The sequence below is a fragment of the Parus major genome, chromosome 9, assembly GCF_001522545.3.
Source record: "Parus major isolate Abel chromosome 9, Parus_major1.1, whole genome shotgun sequence".
NCBI lineage: Eukaryota > Metazoa > Chordata > Aves > Passeriformes > Paridae > Parus > Parus major.
In genome coordinates this window covers 5416044-5440715 of record NC_031778.1, presented here as the reverse complement: position 1 = coordinate 5440715, position 24672 = coordinate 5416044, and the positions used below count along the sequence as shown (strand labels likewise).

The 24672-nt window shown below is 49.9% G+C and overlaps 1 protein-coding gene across 1 annotated transcript; it reads right to left on the bottom strand.

Moving 5' to 3' along the window:
- Window positions 1–1249: 1249 nt before the first annotated feature.
- Window positions 1250–19167, bottom strand: KY (kyphoscoliosis peptidase). The gene is made up of 12 exons (XM_015637050.2): window positions 18977–19167; window positions 17939–18001; window positions 15918–15980; window positions 14269–14343; window positions 14117–14149; window positions 13466–13516; window positions 12294–12376; window positions 11825–11933; window positions 9094–9211; window positions 4791–4979; window positions 4050–4240; window positions 1250–3196 (listed from the first exon to the last, which is right to left on the bottom strand). Exons 1-12 carry the CDS (start codon window positions 19107–19109, stop codon window positions 2289–2291), a joined length of 2016 nt encoding a protein of 671 aa, XP_015492536.1. The 5' UTR covers window positions 19110–19167; the 3' UTR covers window positions 1250–2288.
- Between the last annotated feature and the right edge of the window lie 5505 nt (window positions 19168–24672).

Here is a 24672-nt window from a genome sequence, read left to right as displayed (position 1 = left end):
TGAGAAGCTGTGCAAGTTTCATCTGTCTTTAGTGTGTTACAGATGTACTGCTGTGGGTGTGACAGTGCTTGGGGTCACTCTTGAGGGGTTAAAGAATGTAGATGTGTGGAATTGCAGGTGCCTGGGTTTTGCAGAGTTGGGTTGCAGGAACAGGGAATACTGAGGTTGTGCTAAGTGGGGGCAATAGTACATAAATTATCCTCTCTCTTGGGATAAGTGTTCTCCCTGCCATCTTAAGACAGAAATAGAGCATATGGGCTTAGAGAGAGTGCTTGTGGAAGTGAGTCTTTGATACAAGGAGCAGGGACTGCATTCATAGCGGAGAGGCTTTACCAAAGAGTCTGTTTGTGTGCTTGTGCCTATTTGTGTACATATAAGTGAACATCAAATGTGTGGTTCCATGAAGAGTGTCTGTACTTTGGTATCCTTGACCCCATTCTGTGGAAGAAGTTGTTTTCTTTAGTCACTAAGCTCTCTGGGATGCTTCCTTATCCTGCCATTGTAAGAAGTGACGTATTTGACTGGATCAGCTTGACCTGTGAAATGAAAAGTACTGCAGTGTGTCCTCCTTGATCTGAAAAGTGGGATCTGAGAAAAAAGAACCCTTCTGCCAGGCACCAGAATAAACCAGGGCTGTCTGTGCTGACAGACAATACTTACTTTAGCCTTCAAGGTCCTTAGGCAAACAAAAGATCCCGGAGTCTGCCTTGCATCTGTGCTGCCCAGTCTGTGCTGATGCCCAGGGAGCGGGTGCCTGCTGGGCTCCATGGCTTGTTAGTGTTCCTGCAGGGAGGAGCTGCTGCCACCAGTTTTTGAGGGCAAAGACACTGAGCTGTTTAGGGAAGGACTTAAAACCTACTTTTATATCGCATATGGTGCCTCTTGTCACCAAGTACAAAAAGACCCCAAAGCTTTGCTCTACTCCCAGCTTACCCTGGGGTAAGCCCTGTTAGTTTACATGTTGTGTTTATGCTTGCAAGCTCCTTTCTGCAGCAGCCTGCATCCTCACAGAGGCTGCTGATCCTGGAATCCAGCTGCAGGTATGTAACCTGCTTAAATGGGAGCTCTGCTGTTGGTGCTGGGGTCAAAGGAGTAAGGTAGGAGTAGGCCTGCTACAGGTGGGCAGCCCTGTGAGTAATTCCTGCCACTCAGTCACTGAGGAGGGAATGTGGGAATAACCCACCTCTTTTGTGTGGAAAATACAGCAGCTTTGGGAAGAGAATTCATATTGTTTGGTCAATGAAACAGAGTGCAAAAACATAACAGGTTTATTTTCAATTCAAACTCAAACAAAATACCTCTTGGGTCATGCTAACGCTCACAGGCATCTGAATCAGTTATGAAAATGTTGCTCCATCTCAGGATGTGCAGTTGTGGTGGGATTCAGTAGAAGCCCCCTTTGCCTCGTGCATGGAGATGTTTTCCAAGAGTACAGCACCAAATGGTTTGTTACATGATAATAATGTCACTCATCCTGTTGTCCCACGTAACCTCGTCAGTTTATAGTTGCAGTATCGCGTAGACAGGTTGGAGGAAGGAGTGATTTCTGAGAACTTTATTCTCATTTTTACTTTCATTTTGGTTATGGAAACACCCATATGCTTCAGATATAATTTCAGCAGAAAAAGTGTCTACAATACTCTAATATAAAAAGGTAAAAATGATTTTGTTTATTATATTTAAGAGTCAGTGTAAAAAGTATTTTCCAGTATTATTGAAATCTGTAAGACAGTGAAGTGCACAAGGAAACTTCATGTTGTATCTTTTTCCTAAGTCTTCTCTCTCCTCGGATGTATTTCTCACTTGACTACAGTTATACAGAAACTTGATTTAAATCTCCTGAAGTTCCTCATGTCCAATGCTGCTGCTCAAAACCAGGGTGCACTTTCTTTATCCTGCCTGCCCCATCACTAGGTGAATTCTTGGAGTAGCCCTCATAAGACTTTTCTTATGGTCCATAACTTGGAAACCAGCAATCCCTGCTGGCACAGAATGCCCTGCAGACAGTCAGTTGTTTTCCTCTAAATATTTGTCTGGACAGTGTTACTGAAATGTAGGTGAGGGTTTTATCTCATGTCTTCCACTGCTGCTCCTTTTTTTAACAGGATTTTCTGCTTCCTTGACCATCTTTGAGCCCGTGGTCTGGCAAAAGCCTGCAAGTGTTGTCCTGCATTTGTTGAAAGAACAGATTTGGTTGAGAGAATGAGCAATCTCCTAAAGCTGTGCTGGTTTGGGGCACATTGGGGAGGTTGGTTCATGCAGGTGAGTGAAAGAACAAGGAGTGGGTGTTACTGGGTCTCAACTTCGTATTTGAGGACCTGAGAGTAGAAGCTGTGGTTGGCATTCTCATGCACCATCACAAACACCTCTCTGCACCCCGAGGTGTTGCAGGTTCCCTCCCAGCAGCCCTTCTTCTGGGTGAGAGGGTAGGTATTCTCAGCCTGGACCAGCACCTTGGCAACGCCGTGCATTTTGAGTTTGAACTGGACGTTGCGGTTGGCAGGCAGCAGGCCCGAGAGCGGCTCCAGGATCTCGTAGTCTTGCAGCCACTTGCTGTAGCTCCGGGGGAAGGCTGGCCACTTCACCTCCGTGTTCAGGCACCTGATGAGGTAGTTGAAGATGTAGTCGTAATTACCAGGGTCCGACTTCTTCTTGGAGTAGAATTTGAGAACGAAGTTCCCCGCGTGCGGGAGATGGACCTTCAGCTCGATCTGGTTTCCGCGGTGGATCTGCAGCACGTGCCGCCTGCCCATGTCCTCCGTGAGGCTGCTGCCGTCGGTGTGCAGCGAGGTCAGGACGCTGATGTCCTTGCCCAGGGTGAAGGTGAGGGAGCAGCGCCCGTCGTTGGTGTGCAGGATGGGCTCGCGGTGTGACGGCTGCAGGAAGCCCTGGCGCTCTGAGAACCAGCTGGGCCCGACGGGCTGGTGCAGGTCCTTGGGGAAGCGCATGGCCTTGTCCACAGACTCGCACTCCACCGCGTACTCCACCACGCACTTGTAGATGTCATCCGGAGCCTCAGCCTTAGAGGGCTTGGCAAAGATCTCCAGCTTGTGTCTCCCTGTCTTCTGTGGGTAGACATCCAGCTTCATCCCGCGTTTTTTCAAAGTCATCAAACCGTGTTCATCTGTTCCCTTCAGCTTAAACATAAATAACGTGCCAGGACGGCAGTCCACGGATACAGAGGCTTTTCCATTTACTGGGAAATACGAAAGAAAAGAGGCTGCCTAGGAGTGTCAGTGCACTTTTTGCATGCACCCCCTGTTCTGGGAAGGCTAATCTGGCTCAATAAGTGGCTATTTTTCTAGAAGGAAAACCAAGAGCTGCAACTGGCAGGTCATGGCTTGTCAGCTGTCTGCTTAGACCTGCTTAGTGTCCCTCTGGAAGAATGAGAGTGGCCTTTGTCTGGGAGATGTGCATTTATCCTGTTCTCATATACCCTGATGTGGAGCTGTGGTTTGATAAAATGTGAAAGCCTGTGTGAAATATAACAGAAATTGGATGGGGTTTGGGGCAACCTGGTCTAGTAGAAGATGTCCCTGCCCATGATGGCGGGGGTTGGAATGAGATGGGCTTTAAGGTCCCTTCCAACTCAAACCATTATGGAATTCTGTAGTTCTGTAGTGATGATGAAGGGCTGAATTAGAGGTGATTAGACCCAATTGCTAGCCCAGTAGCTGCTCCCAGGAGCTTCAAATTGCAGGGACTCTCCAGTATGTAGCTATGAGATTAATCTACCTCCCTGTGAGCCTGTTCCCAAAGCAGCTTGAAGTCTTCATTATGTCCTAAAATGTTGACGGCCATAGGTTTTAACTCTGTTCTTAACATTCACAAATTAGCCATCCAGTTAAATTTGTGCAGCTCTTGGAAAATCCAAGGGATTTTAAGGGGTCTTAAAAGTGGGCCCTGTTCAGTTGTGGCACCTGAGTGGTTTTATGTTAAAAGAGCTGCTGGACTCACTCAGGTTGCTCAGGATTGCCTGAAGAGGTGCACGGTGGTGTGTGTTGGATGTGGGATGCATGAGGGAAGATGCTTCATGGCTTCTCCCTTACCTGTTTGGATGATGGGAGTCTCTGGGTGTGCGGCCAGCAGCCCCAGCATGTAGAAGTTGCTGCTGTGCAGCATGTTGTTCTCAAACTCCTTCAGCGTCAGCGTGGGCTTAAGAAGCTGCCAGTTACTGTTATCTGGGAAGTGATTGTTAATGAACAGGGCCGGGTGAGTCAGAAAGTAAAACTCATTGTACCTGGGAGAAGGGAGAAATTAGGGAAAATGAGTAATTACGAATAGTGAATTCTTCCCCCGCACAGTGGTGGTGGTTTCAGCAGGAGGATGTTGGAGTGGTTTGAGCTGTGGATAAACTGAGATCCGTGGGTTTGAAATTCCCCAGGCGGAAAAGAAACCTGAGCTTTGGTCTTCTGTTTCCAGGGCAAATGCTGAGCTTTGGGATAAACCCTGGTATTTGCACTATTCCCTTGCACACAGAGGCTCCTGGAAAGAGAGGGAGGCACTGGGTATTGACTGCAATCACAAAAGCTGTGGCTCGAGTGCCACGGACTATTGCCTAAGCTGAAGATGTGACAAGCAAACCCAGTTGGCTTTTAGCAGTTTGTGACTTGCTGCTCAGGGCTACTACCTCTCTACAGGCTATGCTCCATGCCTTGTACAGGCAGCCTGGGTACCTTGCTTTGGGTCTTCCTGTGACACCAAATGTGTTTGTTTGGTTTGCCAGTCCTATCAGCTTTCCTTCTGCCTTTGTGGAGGGTTTGTGTACTAGGATAACGGGGGTTCTTTACCTGTAAGTGAACTTGGTGAAGGAATCATCCACAGAACCGCTGCCCCAGGTGCTGTCCAGCAAATGCCACCTTCCCTCAAGGTAGACAGCGTTCCAGGCATGGTCAGAGTCCCCTGTAAAGGTCTGCCCTGTCTTGTACCCGTGTCCCTTGGCATGTCCCGATAGCTTCTTGCACTGAATTCCTGCAAGACTGAAAGGAAATGATAAGCTGCAACAGAAGAGTTCTGTTTTAAAACTGTCAGGTACTTCTGGGGAAAGAGAAAAGGTGATGATGCCTGAGTTGTTGAGTGGGGCTGTTTGTTTTTGTAGTCTTTGCACAGAGACTCAGCATCCTGCTGGAGGAAGGTCCTTTAACAATTTTGCACATTCCCTGTCTATTTGTCTGATGCACTATCAATTCAGCACTGTTATAGGATGACAAGATAAACTGTGCTTAATTGCTCTCTGTCTTGTTACTTAGTGGAATCCCTTTGCTGCTGTCCACAATTAGCCTATGTAATTACAAATTAAAAGCACAGGCTGTTCTCTCCCCGTGATGGTGGGCCTGGTGTTTGACACCAGCTAAGGTGTCAAATCTCAGACCTCACGGGATTGTGGATGCTGATTTAGTTTCCTGAAAGAATGAGCTTGTTCTTGCCCAGGGTAGAAATGATTAAACAGTCTCTTTCTAAAAACATGATGAATACCTGTGTGGATGTGTAAATAAGATTTAAATAAGCACTGTGTTAATAAGCTCTCTGCTGATGGATTCTAACATTGGCATCTTATTTCACCATTAATCTAAAATTGCTTCACTTGGAGCATTGTCTTTTGTGTAGGACAGCATTGACATTTTTCTTCTTCATTGAGAAGTGTGTTAAATGGAACAACTACCTTAAGTAATAAAGTGTGCAGGTTTCCAGAGCGAGATTGTCTGCATAATGTGGGTTTAGCTCAGGAGAAAAGTGATATTTATGGGCAAGATAATTAGCATGGTTGTTAAGAAGTTGAGGCCTGATAACAGATACTGGCTGGCAATTGGCAGTGCAGTGGAGCTTGTAGGGAGAGCTGCTTTTCCCATGCTGGTTTCCAGGGGAGGTGGGCACTTCAGCAAAGGAGAGGATGGAGCAGTGACAGCAGGCACTGCCTGTTCCATGAGTATCCAGAATAAACAGGCCAGGCTGGAAGGAATGCCATGGAGAAATCTGGTGCTGCAGGTGGTCTGGAAAGCCCTTTCCAGCCCTCAGGCCTCTTAGAGTCAAATTCTAACATGGATCTGGGTAGTAAATCTGGAACAACTCCACTGACAAGACTGGTGAGAGCTTGGATTTGCATGATGTAACTGAGACTAGGAGCTGGCCTGGGAGACGTAGTGGAGATTTAATCCTAGGAGTTTCAAGGGGCTAAGTACCAAATTCCCACTAATTTCATGGGGATTGGTGTCTAATCCTTACAGGCTTCTCTAGACATTCTTGTGAGCTGGGGTTCAGAGGGAACATTAAGGGACAAGTTCTGCTCTCACGGTGCTCTCAATTACAGTGAGCATTGGCAAAACAGCAAGGAGAGTTTATGCTTGGATGTGTTCAAAGTTCTCAAAATAAAGACCAGAGCATTTAAACTGGTCTCTCCAGTAGTGGACAGACAAAAATCCAAGCTAAAACATCCTGTAAAGGAGCAATTCTATATTGGTGAAAAGGGTGCTCATTTCTCTCGTATCAATGACTTCATACAGATAAATTAAGCAGGCAGAGAGAAGATAGGGAAGATCTCCAGAATTGATTGAAGTGGCAGTGTGAGATTGAAGATGACCTAGATAAAAAATGGACTGGAAGAACTGAATTAAGAAACAGTTGGCAACATTTGCTTGGAGCAGCAAAGAGATTAAACACAAAGTTGCTTTTCTGCCTCAGGAGCAGCAGGAAGCAGTCTGGCTCTTACTACAGGCGTCACTGGAATTCAATGGCATCTTCTTCCCTTTGATTTTAGGTTGACTTTGATCATTTCATCTAAAAAAGGAGCAAATCTGACTTCTCCAGAAGGAGACAGAATGGTTTGTGCTTGTGGTTGGTAGGTGTACGCCTCTGAGCCTGAAAAGATGGAAAGCTACTGCCTGCAGGAAACGGGGGAAGCAAGAGGATGTGAAATCTGGAATATTTACAGACTGGGTAGGAAGAAGCAGCAGCTAGCTAACTGGTCAGATCCCCTTTAGGCAGTGAGGCCACCTCTCCTGGGAAAAATAATTGTTGTGCCTGGTGAGTGTCTCCCTAATCCCAGACTGCAAGGTTTGCCCTAAACTGGATTAATGAATTTGCACTGCTTCACTCAGCCATGCTACCTCCTTGAGTCTGCTTGTCAGCTGAGAAGCCAGTTCTTGATAAGTGCTGTGAAATATTGGTCAGGAACCACTGTTTGCATTCATTGCTATCACACCTGATGTATGGGAAGTGATGCCTCATGGCCAGCTTCCCACTGTCTGTGCCCACCTTTCCTCTGTGACAGGAATCTCAGCTAATGGGAGGAAGTTTGGCTGCCAGAGCTGTGGTCAGAGGTGACTGTGTTGTGTCTGCAGCAGGAATTGTTCCCTCTGGCACTGGGACAAGTAGGACTCAATCAATGTCAGCTGTTGCCTTCAGCAGGACTTTTGGGGCACTCCTGGTGACTGACAAATAGGTCTGTTTGTTCAAGTTCCCTCACAAGAGCTAGGAAAAAAAGGCATCTTAAAACACCCTTTTCCCCAAAAATCTGGCTCTGAAAAGCCTTTTTATAAGCTGAGCACTCTTTGCCTCCTGACTTTCTGCTTAGACTCAGTGTAAGAGCAGCACAGAGCACAGGGAGAAGGGATGAGGAGATCTCTCTGCAAGAAAGAGGTATTGTGTTCAAGCACAGTTTTTCAGGACAGGAGCTAAACATTTTGCTAATATTTGACAATATAATAGTCTTGATGACTGGGAGATTTCCTGAATCACATAGTGACTAATCAGCCTGGAACTGAGGAATTGTGAGTAAATCAACAGAGCCTTTAAATAGTCAGAGATATCCTTGGAAAGATTAATGCTTTTAATGAACTAAGCATATGCTTTTTAATGAACAGATGAAAATTCCCCCCTTCTACTGCTAATAACTATTCCATAGGATGCAGCTATAAATGCATACTTCACCATCCTATTTCTTTACTCTTTAGAAAACAAGATCCAATGTCGTAGAATAATTTGGGTTGAATGGACCAAATGTATATTTTGGGATATGTTGCTGGCTGGAAGCATTTACCACTTCAGCATGTGGCACAGTATGCTGGTTTTTTTTTTTAATCTCTCCTTTTCCCTGTAGATTTTGTCTGTTCCATTGTGAAAACCTTATCAAATCCTTTTGGATGGTGTGGAAAGCCAATTGTCACTTACACGTGCTATTAATAACTAGTCTGTGATTTTTCCAAGGCAATGGAAGCCCACCCTCTTAGGATTACTATAGGAATTCCCTTCCAGTCTCCTGTCCCTGAGCTGTCAGGTCCAGTTTTCTCCTTTTTGGCAACCCTTCCGCCCAAGACTGATCCCCAAACCTCCAAGCACCTTCACTGCTTTCTTTGCTGTGGATTTCTGGGGCTCTCCTTAGGGATTGGGGCTGCATCCCTGTGCTCCTTACCAAGGAAGGGGCTGCCTCTTAGAAATGGCTTTGTGACTATAAAGCCCTGCTCTGTGGGGAAGTTCAGGTGACTCCATCCCCAGTGAAGTCCACGAGATTTTGTTGGCAGAAGAAAGGATTTTAAGTCATTAAATGCCAATGGTTGCTACAAAATGGGAGTTGCAGTATTGGCCTCAACAGTGCTGCACCTTGATATGGGGCAGAAAACAGAGAGGTAAGTGCAAGGCAGCATCCCTGGGGTATTCCTGGAGGGGACAGGGCATCTCCAGAGGGGTTAGGGAAAGTTCCTCCTGGGACTCTGCCTATCTCTTGCAAGAGAGCATGTTGGAGATGGCACTCCTTGTTCAAGTCTTGTGATGCTTTTAACCTTCACATCCAGATACCCCAAGGAAAATCCTACTTCTTCTAATCAAATTATCTCCGTGTTTTCATCTGCCATTATGTTAATGCAATGCGAAGCTCAGCAGATGGCACCAAGTAAATTATGCTGGGGAGGGGGGTGGAGGGAGTGGAGGAGAGAGCAAAATTGACCTTTCTAGGACTTGCTGTTTTTCCACAGCATGGTTGGAAAGCTCCATGTCCTGCTTAAAGTCACATCAGTCAATGCAAAGGCAGACAGGATAGGCATGGAGATGACAAGGAATGTTAACTCACCCTGGCATCGAACGCTTCTGAACTTAATTTACCTGCACATATGTTCAAAGAGCTCGGCATAGCCCTCACAAATGCTCTTGCCCATCTGAAGCACATCTCTGGGCTTGCTCGACAGCTGGCTTTTGTTGTGGTAGCCCACGACATCGTATTCTGGGGGAAGGAACAGAGACAAAAGTTCATCCAAAAGCCTGAGGCAATGAGACCGATGGGTAGCAGGAGCAGTGCTCAGGTTGCTTTGAGCAGAGGGGAATGAGCCGTGGCTGTGCTGGGGAGGGTGGCCTGGACACTGCTGGGGCAGAGGAACAGCTCTGTCCCTCATCACCCATTGCTCCAAGCTTGGGCTGGGGTTCAGTGGTTTAATCCCAGCGAGAGGAAAACTTTGATTTTTGGACCAAATAGGTGTCCTCGGGAATTGCCCTCAAGTGGAGGATCTACAGTCTGAAGAGCTGCCAGTGTAAACCTGAGCATGCTGCATTTGAAGGAGTCAGATTGGTGTTACCTCAAAAGAAGCCGCTGAGACTTTTGCTTGCTTTGTAGAGAGAAAATTTGTATTAAAAGCAATTTGTATTAAAAATATTTGAAAAGCAGCTTGTTGGGAAACACTTGTAGGGTTTTGTTGCAAGTGGGAATGGTTTGGGTTGGAAGGGGCATTAAATCTAATTTCATTGCAATCCCTTGCCAGGGGTAGGAACACCTTCCATTAGACTAGGTTGCTCCAAGCCCTGTCCAGTCTGATCATATCAATACCAGGAAATCTTGATTTGTTGGAATGAGTACACAAGAGCAGCACAGCAGGACTCCTTCAGAGTGAGCTTGTGGAACTGGTCTGGGAAGGTTAATTCAATACCACCAACCTTGGCCCTGTCCACAACCTCTTTCTTAAAATACAGGTGTAGTTTTCTGACAGAACTCTCAGGAATGCTGCATCAGCTGGTTCCCCCTCCCCTTGGTGCTGGGGCAGAGGAAGAAAAGTGGCAGTAGACTGTGTGTGCTTTGATGAAATGCTGCCACTGCTTGTCTTTTATCCAAGGGCTCAGCCGATGCCTCCTCGGTGTTGGCTCCAGGCACTGGGAAAGGCTGGCTGCTCCACCCTGCCTGTTCATTGACCACCAGCAAAGCTACAGGGCCCTTTGAGGGGTGCTGGCTCCATGGCTTTCTATTTGTGCCCCAAATGACAGCTAAAATAATTATTTCCTTTAATGCTGATGCTGCATGGGCATAGCAGCCCATCACAGGCAGGAATTGAACAGGGTGGGGAGAGATGCCCAGAGAGCAGAGTTCTCACTTAAAATCCATCCAAGGAAGGAGTTTATGTCATCAGTGCAATTCCAGGATAGATACACTGCATTTTTGCCAGCAGTTTTAAATTCCCAACTCTGTTTCTTTTCTGTGTGTGTAAATAGGGGTCAGTCTCACAGGAAGGAATGACAGCCAGGGCCAAGGTGGTATAAAAGATCTTGTGAGGAGATCCCAGCATAGCTTTCAGGGCCAGAGACATCCTCTGAATGTTGAGGAGTATGGACTGACTCCAAAAAGGCCTGGCTCAGGTACTGTGGGCCCAAATGGGTTAACAGTGGAAAGATAGAGTAGCCAGTGCTGGGTGAGTCAAAGCCTGGGCTTCAGGACATGCAGAGAAATCAGCACTCTCCACATTTCAGGGCAAGACTAAAGCAGTTTGGGACTGACCTAACCATGATAACCCTGTAGTTGCTGATCTCAGTGAGTGTGAGATGAGGCCAGTGCTGCCCCAACTGCTGTTTTCCTCTCCATCACTCGGCCTGCACTGCAGCAGGGCCCCATCAGGATATGTAGGAGGTGAGGGAAAGGACAGCTCTGCCTCTCTGCCTCCAAGACTTAATGGGAAAGAGACATTTTGGCTTATGTTATATACAAAATGCCATCATGGTGCATATCCAGTTCCCCCCCCTCAAGACACTGGGTGGCAAGAAGCCCCCTTTGATGTGCCAGATGGGAGAGGCTACAAATGCTGCCTCTTTCTCCTCTTCCCATCTCCTGGTTATCGTGTAACTGGGGCCTTGGGACTGAGTAGGAAAGGGCAGGGGAGCCTGTGTGGTTGCAGCTCTCTGGAGAGTTGCGGCACGGGTACAGGCAGGAACTGCAATCATACAGGTGCCAGTGTGGGACACGGAGCAGGGCAAGGCAGATGGATGATTCCTGATGGTACCTGTGTGCCACTGGGACCCTCCCAGAGCAAAGACACCAGCATGTGCTGGAGGGGCTGTATCTGGCTGTGGGGACTTGGCACAGGGATGGAGATAAAACTTAGAATGGTTTGAGTGGGAAGGGACCTTAAAGATCATCTCAATCCAACCTGCCTGCCATGGGTAGGGACACCTTTCACTAGACCAGGTTGCTTCTGAAATCTGCCTGCTCCCTGTTCACCCTCTCAAAACTGGGCTCTGGTGGTGTTAGGTGGCTCTGAAGGTGACAAGCAGGCCCCTGGTGTTGGGCAGCCTGGCTTTTGCTCTGGCTCTTGTATGGTAGGGCCTTGTGTAGTCCCACCTCAAATGGAGTTACAGGTTATTCATGTACACACAAACCTTGTGGGGCCTGGCAGTGCAAAGGAGAGGCACTGGGACACACAGGTGGTGAGAGACCCTCTGGATGCATTTCTGGATAAAAATCTCCAGAAAGCCTTCATTCCCCACATGGAAATAACCCACAAACACTGAGTAAACTGCCATGGCAGTGGGACAGGGGTAACAGTGACAGCTTTATCTTCAGCTGGAGGCCTCAGCCTACCTATGTGATGGCATATCCACATCCATATGGCTCGGACCTTTTCCAGGTCAGTCCGGGCTTGTTTCAGCAGGGCTTTGACCAGTTCCTCCACGCTGTTCTTGACATTCACCTGTGTGTGGGGAGGAAGCATTGCAAGGTCATGGTGAAGAAATCCCTGTAGTAGATCTCCTGTCCTACCCATCTCTTGTTCTTCTGAAGCCAGTGAGACCCCACCTGCCAGAGACTGCTCTGCCTCCGGCTTCCTTAAAAACAGAGCTGCAGTGCTGTAGGCCCATTTATTTTTGGTTATAGTTCCCAGAGTGGACTTTCTTCACTAATGTTGAAAAAAAAAGTTTTTTCACTTGTTTGGGAGATTTTAATGCCATTGCCCCATAGCTCAGCCTAAGCTGGTGCTGGTGCTGGGAGCCAGGTTCATGGAATGTCACCACGGGAGAGCTGGGAGGAGGACAGAGGCAAAAGCAAGACTTACTTTTAATGCGTAGGCATCCAGCTTCTCAAATTGCTGCAGATCTACTGGCATGGATTTCAAAGAGGATTTGTCCCATGGATATGCTGGGAAGAAACAAGTTGTCATTGTTTTGGGAAGGGAGGGAGTGTTTTTCCTGGAAGTATGGTGGAACAAGGGGACAGAGCTCCTGCCTGGCCCATGGAGACATCCATCACTGGGTGCTTAGGGAGCAGAGGACATGAGGGCACCCACAGGAGGTCCCTGCCAGCTGCATGGAAGCAGGAGCCATCCTGTCTAGGCTGCTAGGATTTGTGCAGTGCTGGAGCATGAGCTGCCCCTGCAACTTTGGCACTGCATAACAGCATGGAAAATCCTGGGATACTGAATGGAGACACAGGAGATCAATGCAGAAGTATCAGTGCAAGAAATAGAAAACACATGACTTCTAAAAAAAACCCCAGCGATAAAGAGCTGGGTTTCTCTAGGAGTTCTGCATGGTAAAGGGCCACAATTCTGCAGGAATTCAGGCACATGAAGAATGTAACACTGGGAGCAGTTGGACTGAACCTGCCATGCCAACCCTCCCCTCTGCATCTTTGCAGGTTCTGAGCTCCTGGTTCTATTCAGTGTCAACAAAGCGTTAACTCGCCCTAATTAACCAGATAACTGATTTTTTTTAACAGCCTTGGAATGAGCTGACACTGCTCTCTCCCATCAGTGAGCCATGGGGAATGGATGGACATAGTCCCTGTGCTGGGCAGGCACCTGTCTGCCAAAATCAGCATGTAGGCACACGACACCTATTTCTTATCAGGCTGGTTTGTTTATCCGTATTTTCCCTGAAAAGAGGAGTTACACTGACCTAAAGAGAGAGAAAGCAGATTTACACTTTTAAAGGTTCCCACTCTGCAGCTTTAAAAATTACTTTTTGCCCCTTGGTAAGGGGATGGTTTTGTTTTTTTTATGTGGTTATCAGGTCTTGTCTTTGGCAGGTTCTGTCTGCAGAGGCTCTGTGCAGGAGTGGGATCCACAGTACCTCGGACAGTCCTGTGCCTTGTGCCTCTTTGCCTTCCCTGGTACAGAGCCCTGGGCATGGCTTGGGCACCTGTGATGTTCCCAAAGCCACTTCCCTCTGCCATCCCAATGAATGGGGCCTGGGGAACTGGACACAGCTCATGCTAAGGGATAGTTACCATGGAGGTCCTTTGCTCCTGGTGGCCGCGGGGCCTCAGTCTTATGGAAACCTGCAAAGCAGAGAAGGGAGAGGGAGGGAGGAGGTTGTTGCCCGCAGAAAAAAGACAACTAGAAGTAAATTATTGTGGGGAGCAGGACTGGGTGGAAAAAGCTGGAACTGAGGCTGTTCTTTGCCCATTCCTTTCCATTTGAACGTGGATGTCAGCACCCTGTGGAGTGTGCTTTGCATCCCCTCCCTGCCATCCTGCAGAGCCCACATTCCCCAGCAGACAGGCATCTCCTGTTCTAGCCCGAGGGTTGGGGACACCAAACCCCATCCCACCATGGCTGAACCTCCCCAGGTGTGGAAGAAGGGAGTGCTGAGCTCCAGAGCTGTTAAATAACCCCAGTGGGAGCTCTGCGGCATCTGGGGAACAGCTGAGCGACACTGGAGTGTCACCACTCGCCTTATCCCAGGACCAGAGGAGGAGGAGGAGACACCCACATCCCAACAGCAGAAGGATTTTTCTCCTCAAGCCCCAGTCATGGGCAGGATCCAGCCTCATGTGCTCTTTAGCAGCCTCCCCATGAGAGGAATGAGGCTCTCCTCCTGGGAGCAGCCTCCCGTGGGAGGGAGAGCTTGGAGACACTGTGATAGAGCAGAGCCTCACCTTTGTTGTCGTGTCCTCTCAGCCTCTGGGAACCTGCAACAAGCCAGGCAGGGTTAGTGGGATCCCCTCAGCCCGGCCTGGGCTCCCCAGCTCTGGCGAAGGGAAGGGAGGATGGGCTGAGCCTCTATTGGGGTTTAAAGCTGGGGCTGTACCTTTTCCCAGTGAGAGTCTTTTGATGAGCTGGGGGCTGGTATCCTTGTGGTGAATCTCCACTGTCACTTGGGTTCCTGCAAGAAACAATGATAAACTCCCTAAAAAGGGAAAACTAACCAGGATATGGAGGAGAGGGCAGGAGTGCCTGCGGAGGCAGCTCTTAACTTTAGACAAAGCAGCAGCTCTGATGATAGCCAAGGTTTATCACCATATTAAAGACTCTTGATGGAACTACAACAAGCAGAGAATCCATGTATTTCATTGATTTTTCTTGGAATTAAACAGAGGAAGGCTTGAAGTGATGAAAATGGTTGGACTTGTGATACTAAAATATCTGGCAGAGGCCATTGCCTGTAAGAGATGGCATCCTTGCGTAGCCAGCTGTGGTCCAGGCGTACCTTGATGCTCCAGAAAAACCTCCCCTTGAAACTTGGGCTCTGCTCTTTAAAGTTTCAGAAAGGGAAAGACCAGAAAAAGAGTGAGGGAATCTCTTATAAAAACTACCTGAACTTTTTGACAGAGACTACATTTTTTTGGCAGGTATTTCAGAAGGGTTTGCAGCTCTGGAGGTTCCCTGGAGGGGCTCCATGTGCTCCTGGACTTTTGTTTTGGATCAGGCAGAAGTTACTTAGGAGGCTGAAGGTCAGGATGTTAATGCACCTCGGGGCTGCCATCCAGTCACACCTCCTACACGTTTATCAAGAGCCTCCTGACATTTGGGGTTTTCCTTTAAAGTCAGCTCTTGGAACTGACTAATTAGGTGGGAATCTGCATTTTCTTCAAATAATAAGTTTTTCTGCAGCATTTACCCCTAGAAAAGTGAAGCTTCTCCTATGATTATGCAGAGAGATTCAATTTCCTTCAAACCCCAAAACCAGCAAGAAAGAAAAACTGTATAAGCTGTAAAAACTTAAATCTTAGGGCTTTACTCCAGCTCTAGGATGGCTGCAGATATCAGGATGTCAGAACAGAGCTGGCTGGTGTATTTTGTCAGTTAATTCAAAGATAAAATGAAGTTGATTCTCAAAGAGAAGACTTTATGCAGATGGTTTGATTTCCTTAAAGTTTTTATATTTTCAGGGGTCCTTTTTTATTGCTCAAGATTATTTTTACTTTGCTTTTTTGTGGGTTTTCTCCCCAACTTTCTAAGTTTCCCCCATAAATAAAAATTCTTTGTTTTTAAAAAACAAAATTACTGGTGATGAATGCCTTTTGCTGATGAGTTTAAGATACATTTAACAAATGAAAAATGCAGTTCCACAGGAATTTTTCAATGTGCTATATCATTACTTTAAAAACTGGTGGTATGAGCTGGTTGCTGGTGCTTTTATGATTGTTTATTTAATTATTTCTGATCGAGATACCTTCATAAAGAATCATAGAATGGTTTGGGTTGGAAGGGACCTTAAAGATCCTCTTGCTCCAACTCCCTGCCACTAGACCAGGTTGCTCCAAGCTCAGAGAAGCCCTTGCTGCTCTCCTTGTGTTTTGTGGCCAGACAAGCCCTTGGCCAGCAAGTACTTTGAGGGGCAGCTGTCCCAGGGTGGGATATTTTCTCTCTTTTGGGATGTTCTGAGGTTATTTTATTGGAGAAAAAGCTTGTTGGGAGCTGAGTGAAGCCCTGCTCTGTCTCTTGGTCACCACTCACCTTTGTCAGGGCCCAAAGTGATGGGTGGTGTCTGCTCACAGCGGTCTGTGGGGCCACGCTGGCCTGGGGGCACAAAAGGAAACATCTCAGTGTCTTGGAGAGAGGGGAACAGTCAGCAAGGATGGGGTTAAATCAGCCCTGCTCGGCAGTGAGGTAGGGAAAGACTCAGGAAGCTCAACCCTGTTCTTCAGATTCAAAGCTCAACTGGTCCGGGGTGCCTGCCCGCTTTCCAGAGGGATGCTCCAGCCCAGCCTGCTGCTGCTCAGGGCAGGGGTGTTGGACCAGGGGGCGTCTGGAGAGCTGGGTGGGACAGAAGGGCAGAACTTTGTGTGGTTTTCAGCAGCTGATCCTCGCCTCTCCCTTCTGGGAGACCCTGGCTATCTTGGACCTGGAGTCCTCGGGGCAGCCCTTGATGTGCTCAGGGTTCACACAGGTGGAAGCAGCACAAGTCCCGAGGAGGGAGCAAATGCCAGGGGACACGGAACCCTCGCTCCGGACTCTGCTGCGTGTTGGCCAAGGTGATTTCTCGCTCTATTTCAAAGCGTCCTGCGATCCCCATCGCACCAACCACCAGAGGCCGGGGGAACCCGGATCTGACGGCTTGCCCGAGTCCATTCGTGCCGTGTGGCCGTGATGGGGACCAGCCCCAGAGCAACGGGATCTTGTGGAGTGGGGCCACAGCCTCTGACACAGTGGGGCTGGGGATTATATAAGCTTGAAAATATTGTTGCAGCACCAGGGGTGTCAGAGGCCTCATAGGGACACGAACAAGACTGGTGAAAGGGAATTCATTAACCCTTGTGGTGCCAGAGGAGCCAAAGCTTTGCCTGCTCCTCTGGTGTCTGAATTCCCCCCTCCCAGGGGTTTAAATTGTGCCTAAGGTAGAGCTGCAAGGGAAGGATTCCCATGTGTGTGCTAAATACTCCTGCCATTAATTAATGGTGGGAAATGATCAATATCAGCCTCTTACTCACTCGTAGAGGAGGCTGACTCTGCAGCTCTGGTTGCAGAACCTCTTGAGCATGACAGAGGAAGAGAATGCAGGATATTTATCTGCTTCCTAGAGTGGAGGCTTTTGTTATCTGCTTTTTAAAAAAAAGCCCCAAAGTAGTGCCTTGCCATGAAATACTGTTTGCTCCCAGACTGTGTGCAGCCTCCAGCCACCACAGACCACAGAGGAGCTTGGATCAGGGCTCCTTCCAGGCATCCTGCTGGGAGCAGCCGTGGCTTTTGCACACTGCTATTACTTGACCTGTGGAAGCAAAGATCCTCCTTGTTGTAACTAAAATCCACTCTCTGGTAGCATGAGAGTTACCTGTGTCTTGCTCTACCTTTGCCCCCTGCCTTTCTCTGCTAAGCCATGGTAGGCTTAGACTGCCAGGAGAGCAAGTGGGATGGTCTAAGTCCCTTCCCTGGGAGCTGCTCCATAGTTACAGGATCACCTCCTCAGATATTCCTCCTCAACTATTTTAGGGCAGAAGTCTGGGAATTGGCAACAGAACATTGAGAACTAGAATCCACATCATTCCTGGTCAGCAATCTCACCTGCCTTGTGCTTGGTCTCTGAGGGGTGGAAATGAAGAAAGGACTGGTGGAGAGATGGTTGAAAAGGTTCTTCGCATCCCCCAGACCCTACTTTAAACTGTGTGAGTTCTGGGGAAGTCTCTGGAAGCTCTAGCTGCAACCTGAGCAATTGGGGTCACTGAATTTCCCCTGCCATCAGCTGGCTGTGAAATGTAAGAGCTCCGTGTGCTTGTAATCTGAGCGAGCTCCATGGCAGGAGAATCCCTGCAGATGGATGTGCAGGGGCTCGGCAGTGCCACCCCTGTGCATCCTGTCCATGGGGCATAGAGAGCATGGAGGGAAGGCTTCCCAGGGCCCTCTGTGTGCCTCCACTGGAACCCCTGAAAGTGCTGGAAAGGGATGGGTTGTGTGAAGCACATTTATGCTCGAGGGGCACAGCTTGGTGCTTTGGGCTGTGTGCTGGGGTTGGTTTCTCACAGAGGGAGACGGTGACATACCATTCAGGTCTGGGCCCTGAGGCGGCTGTGATCTGCTGTTTCCATTGCCATCACCCTCCGAACCTGTAAGATAGAAATGAGAGATTGGCAGGGTCCTCCTGGACTGAAGTGTTGGCTCTGCCTGAAGGCCAAGCACCCCAAACCCTTTCATGCAACCCATTATCCCAGCTGATGCCAGGTGTCATCAGGATCCACCTTCTGTCTCATCTGCAGCCTTGGCTTGCAGTTCTTGTTGCTAAAGTATAGAATACCAGGGGGCAGAAAGTGCAATAGTCCAGGCCTAAGCTGCTTTGGTAGGATTTGCTCTTATTTGAGCAGGTGCTGAATGCCGTGCTTGATGGAGCGTGCACATGACGTTGTGATAGCTCTGCCTATAGTTGTTAGCCTGGGACTGGTTGTCTGAAAATTCAGCTTCTCTCCCAGGTTTTGGAGCAGAAACACTCATTCTCCACCCTTTACTTCTGCAGGGACGCTCCCCTTGCAATTGCAGAGCACAGCCGTAGCTTTTTGGAAGACCCTCCACAGGACAGGGAGCTGGGCCAGGGACACTGTCCCAAACTGTAGCTATAAATGGCTCAGGACAGTGAGCCTCGGGGACAAAGCCTGGGCACGTTGCAAACAAAACAGTTCTGCTCCTGTACTCCAGGGCAGGGAGTGCTGCTGTGGGGTGAACCTGCCGAGCCCTCTCCCTGCTCCCCTCGCAAGGCGCAGAGAGCCCGTGGGGGCACCTCGGGGCCAGCAGAACACACAGCAGGGTGCGAACACAGAGTTCGGATTAGTGTCCCTGCGTGTCCCTGCTCCGTGCGCACTGCAGCTGGCCAGGGCGCAGCTCCGAGCCTGCCTCCAGAGTGGCTCTGCTGCACCAGCGGAGACGCACCGGACTGCCACAAAAACGTTGGCATTTTGGAGTTTGGCAGCATGTGTGCAAAGAGGAGGAAGAGGAGAGGAAGCTCAAATCCTGCTCCAAAGCTGCCGCTTCTCTTCTCCGTGTGCAGCTGCAGCCCTGCCCTCCCTCGCCCGGTGCAGGCGCGATGTTACCTGCGCCTCGGCCGCCTTCCGTCTGCCCCTCTCGCTGCCCCTTCTCCTTGCTCGCCGCCTCCTCGGGGCGCACAATAAGCAGCAGATTGATGGTGACTGCACTGGCATCTGTCTTAAAGTCCATGGTACCCATCAGCGCATGGCCGGGGCGCCGGTGCTGCCGCCGAGCCTCCGCCGCGCCCCGCAGCCGCGAGTGCTGCCCAGCCTTGGCAAGGCGAGCGCGCTCCCGCCCAGCGCAGCCCATCAGGGCTCTGCCAAAGCCGACCCTAATGAAGAGGTTACAAGTCACCTTTGAAAGGAAATCGCAGGAGGGATCCGTTTCCTAAAGCAGAGGAAGGAGCTGCGTTTCGGGCGGGGGAGGGGGTCTGGTTTCAGAGCGTGCCCCCGGCTCCCTCCCCTCTCTTTGCCCTTTTCAGCTTTAAGCACTTGTCTACACTCAAATCCCCCAACACCACTGTTCGCTGGGGGGGATTCGCTTCCCGGCGCTGGCACAAATCCTTAAAAGGCTTTCTCTTTGGATCCTGTCCTCCGGCAGAACTCAAAGGATGCTTAGGAGCGTAAATAATAACAATAACTGCAGCAGGAGGAGGGCAGCTGTGGGGAGAAGGGGCTGGAAAGGGGACATGAGCCTTCAGAAACCTTCAGGTTTCTGCAGGACTGCCTGTCGTGGAAAGGGACAGCAGAGAAGGGAATTGCAGGCTGCAATCCCGACTGTCCCAAGGATCCAAAAAACCCCATCTCTCTGCCCCTTCAGCCCTCGAGCTCGGCTGTCTGGGGTAGCTGCACACAGCTGATCAAAAAGGAAAGCCCTGCAAATCCCTGGCTTTCTAGTAACTGTCCCAGCCCACAATGCGGGGGACATGAAGGGTTACAGTGCGGGTTAGACAGGCTCAGCTGGTCCCTGCAACTCACAGAAGGGGCTGGCAGGGACACGCGTTCTAATTTTACCACTGGCCCGTGTCCCGGCCGTGCTGCCAGCCCCCGTCTTGGCCGGGGGTCCCGGGGGAGCGACAGCACCTGTGGGCTGAAGGGCTCTCCGGCAGCCTTGGGAAAGGTTGTGGGAGGCACCCGCTGGCAGAGAGGGGGTTCGGGAGCTTGGCATGATCAGGGTGCCTTTCAGGCTTTTCAGGCAGGGGTGTGGGAGCAATGGGCTCCTCTGCCTGCAGGTGGGGAAATTTGTTGTCCTGGATCCACGGGCAGGAACTGGTACTACCACCTGGTGTTAGGTTACTATGTTTGGACACACGGGTTTTCCCGTGGATCTCTATATAAAACCTGTCCCCCACAGTCTCCTGCCCCTTTTCTGTTCCTGAGTCCCTTCCAGAGCATGGACAGCTGATACGCCCCCGTGCTTGCCTGCAAATCTAGCCCTAAGCAGCTCCCCAGCACATCCAGAAATAGCCGCAGGGAACCTGCATCCATCCAGCTCTGTTGGTGCACCATGGTACAGTCCTGAGCCCCCCGTGTCACCCTGGATGGTGCCACAGCATTCTTGCCAGGAAGGGAGCAGCAGGGATGGGGCCCTGTAACCCCCAGTAATGCCACCAGGGTCCTGTGTCAGGATGTATGACAATGTTGTTTTTGTTTCAGGGGTCCCCAGTTCATCTCTGGCTGTGAGGAGCTGGCTGGAGGTGGTTAAACCTGGTGAGGAGGAGGAGGAAGAAGGGCCAGATGCACGCTGAGCCGTGCTGGACTCTGCCAAGCAGATTTCCAAGCCATCTGGGGCTTGCCCATCTCCATTTCAGGTCCCTGAGATTTATGGCTGGAGTGACTTTCTAATCACAGTTCCACCATCTGCCTGTTGGCCTTTAGCACCCCCCTGTCACCTGTCACTGAGCCCCACAGATCCTGCCTGGTCCAGAGCACCCTTTCCTCCCCGGCTGCTCACCTGGGGTGCAGCCCCTGTTCCTGCTCCTTCTCCCTCCCTGTTCCTTCTCCCTCACATCCCAGGTGGGACAGTCTGCTCTCCTCAGCTATTCATTGGCACAGCTGAATCCTAAGGCTGGTGTCACCCAGGTCCTGCACCAAAATCTTCTCCAATCCTCTCCATTCTGCTCCTGCCTCCCATCCACAGGGATTTCCCTGTGTGTCCCAGCCTCTCTGCTCCTCCAGATCTGCTCTTGTCCTTGCTCCTCTCCAGCTCCAAAGAGGTGATGTGATGGCTCACATCTGGGGATGTTGGGAAGGGCCAGTTCCAGTGGTGCAGCCAGGCCATGCTGGGATCTGAGCTGACGTCGGTGTGGATGCTCTGATGATGTTGTTGAGCTCGATGTTTCTTCCCTGGGAGCTCTGAGCTGGAGCTCCGCAGCCGCGCACATGGAGGTTGCTGCCTTGGGGGCTGCTGCAGTGCCCTTCCTGCCAGGCTGAACAAATCACTTGAGTCTCCTTTTCTCTCTCTCAGTGATGAGGTGGCTGCTCCCAGCCTGGCTGCCCGGGGACTGAGAACCCCCTGCTTCCCTCCTGCACCAGCCTCACCTGTGTCATGCCACAAGGTGCTTCCAGCACACTGAAAGCATCTACAGGGAGCTCCTGCTTTCCTAAAAATGCCAGTCTTCAGGGAGAAGGTGGCTGGGTTTGAAAGGCTCTTTTGCATTATCCCTTTTCATATTTTATCCTCTATTTTCTCCTGGAGAGGGGAAAGGGAAGGTTTCTGATGGTGAATTGTGGTGTGTGCCATGAGGGAGGCACATCTGTGCCTGAGGTGGGTGCTGCTGCCTCCCATGCAGCAGTGAGCCCTCTGCTCCATGAGTTTTCCATGGAAAACAGTAACATCCTCATCGGCCTGAGCTAAGGACCAGCAATATCTGTCCATGAGTCAGGATATTTTTGGAGCTAAAAATATTTACATTTTGAGGAGGGAAAGGAGAAAACCTTTTACACCATGTTGATTTTCAAATAAGGGCAGCTCACTGGATTTGCTGCAGGATTTTAAACACTCACCAAGGCCCCAGGGAGAAGAATTAATGGCCAGAGAGCAAAAGCTGCAATCAGAGTGCCATGATTACATGTATTTACCACATGGCTGGCATTTCTCTGGGGGGATCTAGAGGAGAGAGGGAGTGTAAGAATGTAGAGCAAGAATTAGGTTATTTGAATCCCATTGGGTGGAAAGGGAAATTGTAGGCTGCATTCCCAGGAAAGGGTTTTGACTCTTGTGCAGGTGTTTTGCCTTCACAAAGGTCCTTAAAGGCTCTAGCAGAAGGTGTGCTGGGAAGATATTCCACCTCTGCTTGTTGCAGGGAGGCTGCCGGGAATCTTGGTTCTGCCAGGGCCATGGGTGAGGGTGTCCAAATGTTTTTCCAAGACCGGAAAGAACAGTTGTAGATGCATGTATTGGAAAAAGTGCTAGGGCTGCTCTTCCTCTTGGTGTGGTGACCTGCCCTGGCTGCCCGCCTTGGGACATGTTACACCCTGGTGTTTCAGAGCCTTCTCCACTGTCTGGAGAGAAAGCCTGGGCCTGTAACCACACTGGAGGCAGCACCAAAGTCCTCTAAAGGTGAACCCCCCTTAATGTAATTTGGAACTAACATATCCTGATCCCTTTGATCGATGGCTGATACCCACTGTTTGAAACTTTTGCCTTTCATTGTGTCACACTCCTTGTGACACAACAAAGTGTCCCTGTTTTTGCCAGCTGTACTGTCAATGAAGCAGTTCCAGCGTCACCTCCGAGCTGCAGAGCCTTCCTGCAGGAGTTGTTCCCTGTTGCTGCTCCTCCTCCTCTGAGCTCTGCAAGCTTTGCTGCGTCCCTTTTGAGATGGGAGACCAAGGCCAGCTGTGCTCCATGTGCAGAGGTGCCAGTGGCTCCTGTCCTGTTCTCCACACCCTCCCTGCCCAAGCCATCCCAGCCTTAGGCTGGCTTTGCTCACCACCCAGGAGCTGAGTGCTTTCACTCACCACCCAGACTCCCAAGATCCCTCTCCTCCTCAGAATGTCTCATTCAGAGCTCATTATCCTGTGTGTATTTGCAGATATATTTGAAGTCTGGGGTTTGTTTTGTTTGTTCCCAGCCGTTACTTTGCATTTGCAGACATTGAATCTCAGCTCCTTTTTCCTCTCCCAACTGCAAATGAGCTGTGGAGGGCTGGGACACATCCATGGTGGATAACACATTACAGCTGCACTCTGGTGAGTTTTAATCTGCTCTCCTGGCCTCCCTTCTCCCTCCCTGCCCTTATTCTGCCGGTGTTTTCCAAGCCCAGGCTGCTCAGATGCCTCATTCTGCAGTTCTGCTGTGTCAGCAGCTGTGCTTTATGATTTAAGACGGCAGCAGAACTTTCCACTGAACTATAAGCCCATGTATTCAGTTTCCTGGTATCCACACAAGCTAACTGATGGCAGGGGCAGCCCTGCCAGGGAGGTCAAGGACATGTTTAGATGTCAGGGAGACAATGAGGACTGGTTCAGAACTGAGCCAATGCTGTGACCCCTGAGAGGCACAGCGGGAGCGATGCTTTAGAGGCGAATTCTCCCTCCCGTGGGGAAATACCTGTCCACAGGTGGGCGAGCCTCTGGCAGGAGGCCCTGCATTTTGAGTGGGATTGCTGGGGATAAAAGGCAAGTCTGGCTGTTCCCTGGCTCATGACACTGCCCAGCACTCCTTCCACGAGGAACCTGAGGACACCCTGCCTGCACACGGTTGTGAGACGAGCTGTGTGAGCAGCGGGGTGTGGCTCGGGGTGTGTCGCAGCTCAGTGCTCCGAGAGAGAACTGCAAATATTTCTGCTGTTTTTTTTTACTCTCCCTTTCTTCAGTGACAAAAGACATTGCTGTGAACATAGCTGCTCTTTGTTCCTCCAAGAACAAACTCTCGAAGCAGCTGTGGATTCAGCAGATGTTTTGCTACGGTTTCTTAAAAACAAAAAAATACCACTTGGATGTCCCGGGTATCCCTGCAGGAGTGGCCGTGTGTCCTCGGGCACCTCGGGTGGCGCTGGCAGGGAGCTCCTCGTTCCCTGGCAGCTGCATGGGGCTCTGCCTGTGGCACCTGGAGGCACTGCCCCTGTCCCCAGCACTGCCAGAGGCAGGGAGAGAGGAGGGGGCTGCTGGCAGGACTTCAGCCACCGAAGGCTGTGAGGCTCTCCAGAGCTATCCTGACTTGTCTGCCCGAGCATGGATCGCTGACCTTAAGCCTGCATGTTGGGGTTTGCTGCTGGCCTTTCTGGGTGAGGGGAGTGGTCCTGGCCAGGCTGCATGCAGTCATTAGACATTAATCCTTGTATAATCTTCAAATAACTTATCCTTTGAAGGCTGTGGGGGCCTGTGTGACCCTGGAGAGGGTTTAGGGTGCTTTTGTTAAGGTATTCTGGTAACCTGAATTATCCATTAGCTGTGCCCTTGGAGGTGAGCTTTATTGTCAAGCACTCCCCACAAAGCTGCTCCCTGACATGTGGGGATGACGTGTGACACCAAATGCATCCAAGATGGGCAGATGAAAACATACAGGAGAGAGGAAAATACACTCTATTTCCTTTTACCAGCATTAAAGGTGAAGGAGGTTTCTCTCCCAGAGCAGATTGGCTTTCTGGACATACTCCTCCTCCAAAATTCTGTCTCTTGTACTGTGCAAGACTGGGGGAGATGTATAGCTGTTCTTTCCAAGAGTCCCCCAAAATACCCAGGCAGGGTTATTTTTTCCCTGGAAAGCTATTTCTGGTTTATTCAGGAGGGAGCCTTGCCCCTTCTAATTAAACAAG

What these genes read in the sequence shown, in the direction of transcription:
- KY (XM_015637050.2), bottom strand. Translation starts at nt 19,109, where the DNA reads ATGGGTACCATGGACTTTAAGACAGATGCCAGTGCAGTCACCATCAAT. An exon ending in GGAAGGCGGCCGAGGCGCAG is followed by an intron (nt 18,002 to 18,976) that starts GTAACATCGCGC and finishes TCTATCTTACAG; the next exon opens with GTTCGGAGGGTGATGGCAAT. An exon ending in AAGACTCTCACTGGGAAAAG is followed by an intron (nt 14,150 to 14,268) that starts GTACAGCCCCAG and finishes GGCTTGTTGCAG; the next exon opens with GTTCCCAGAGGCTGAGAGGA.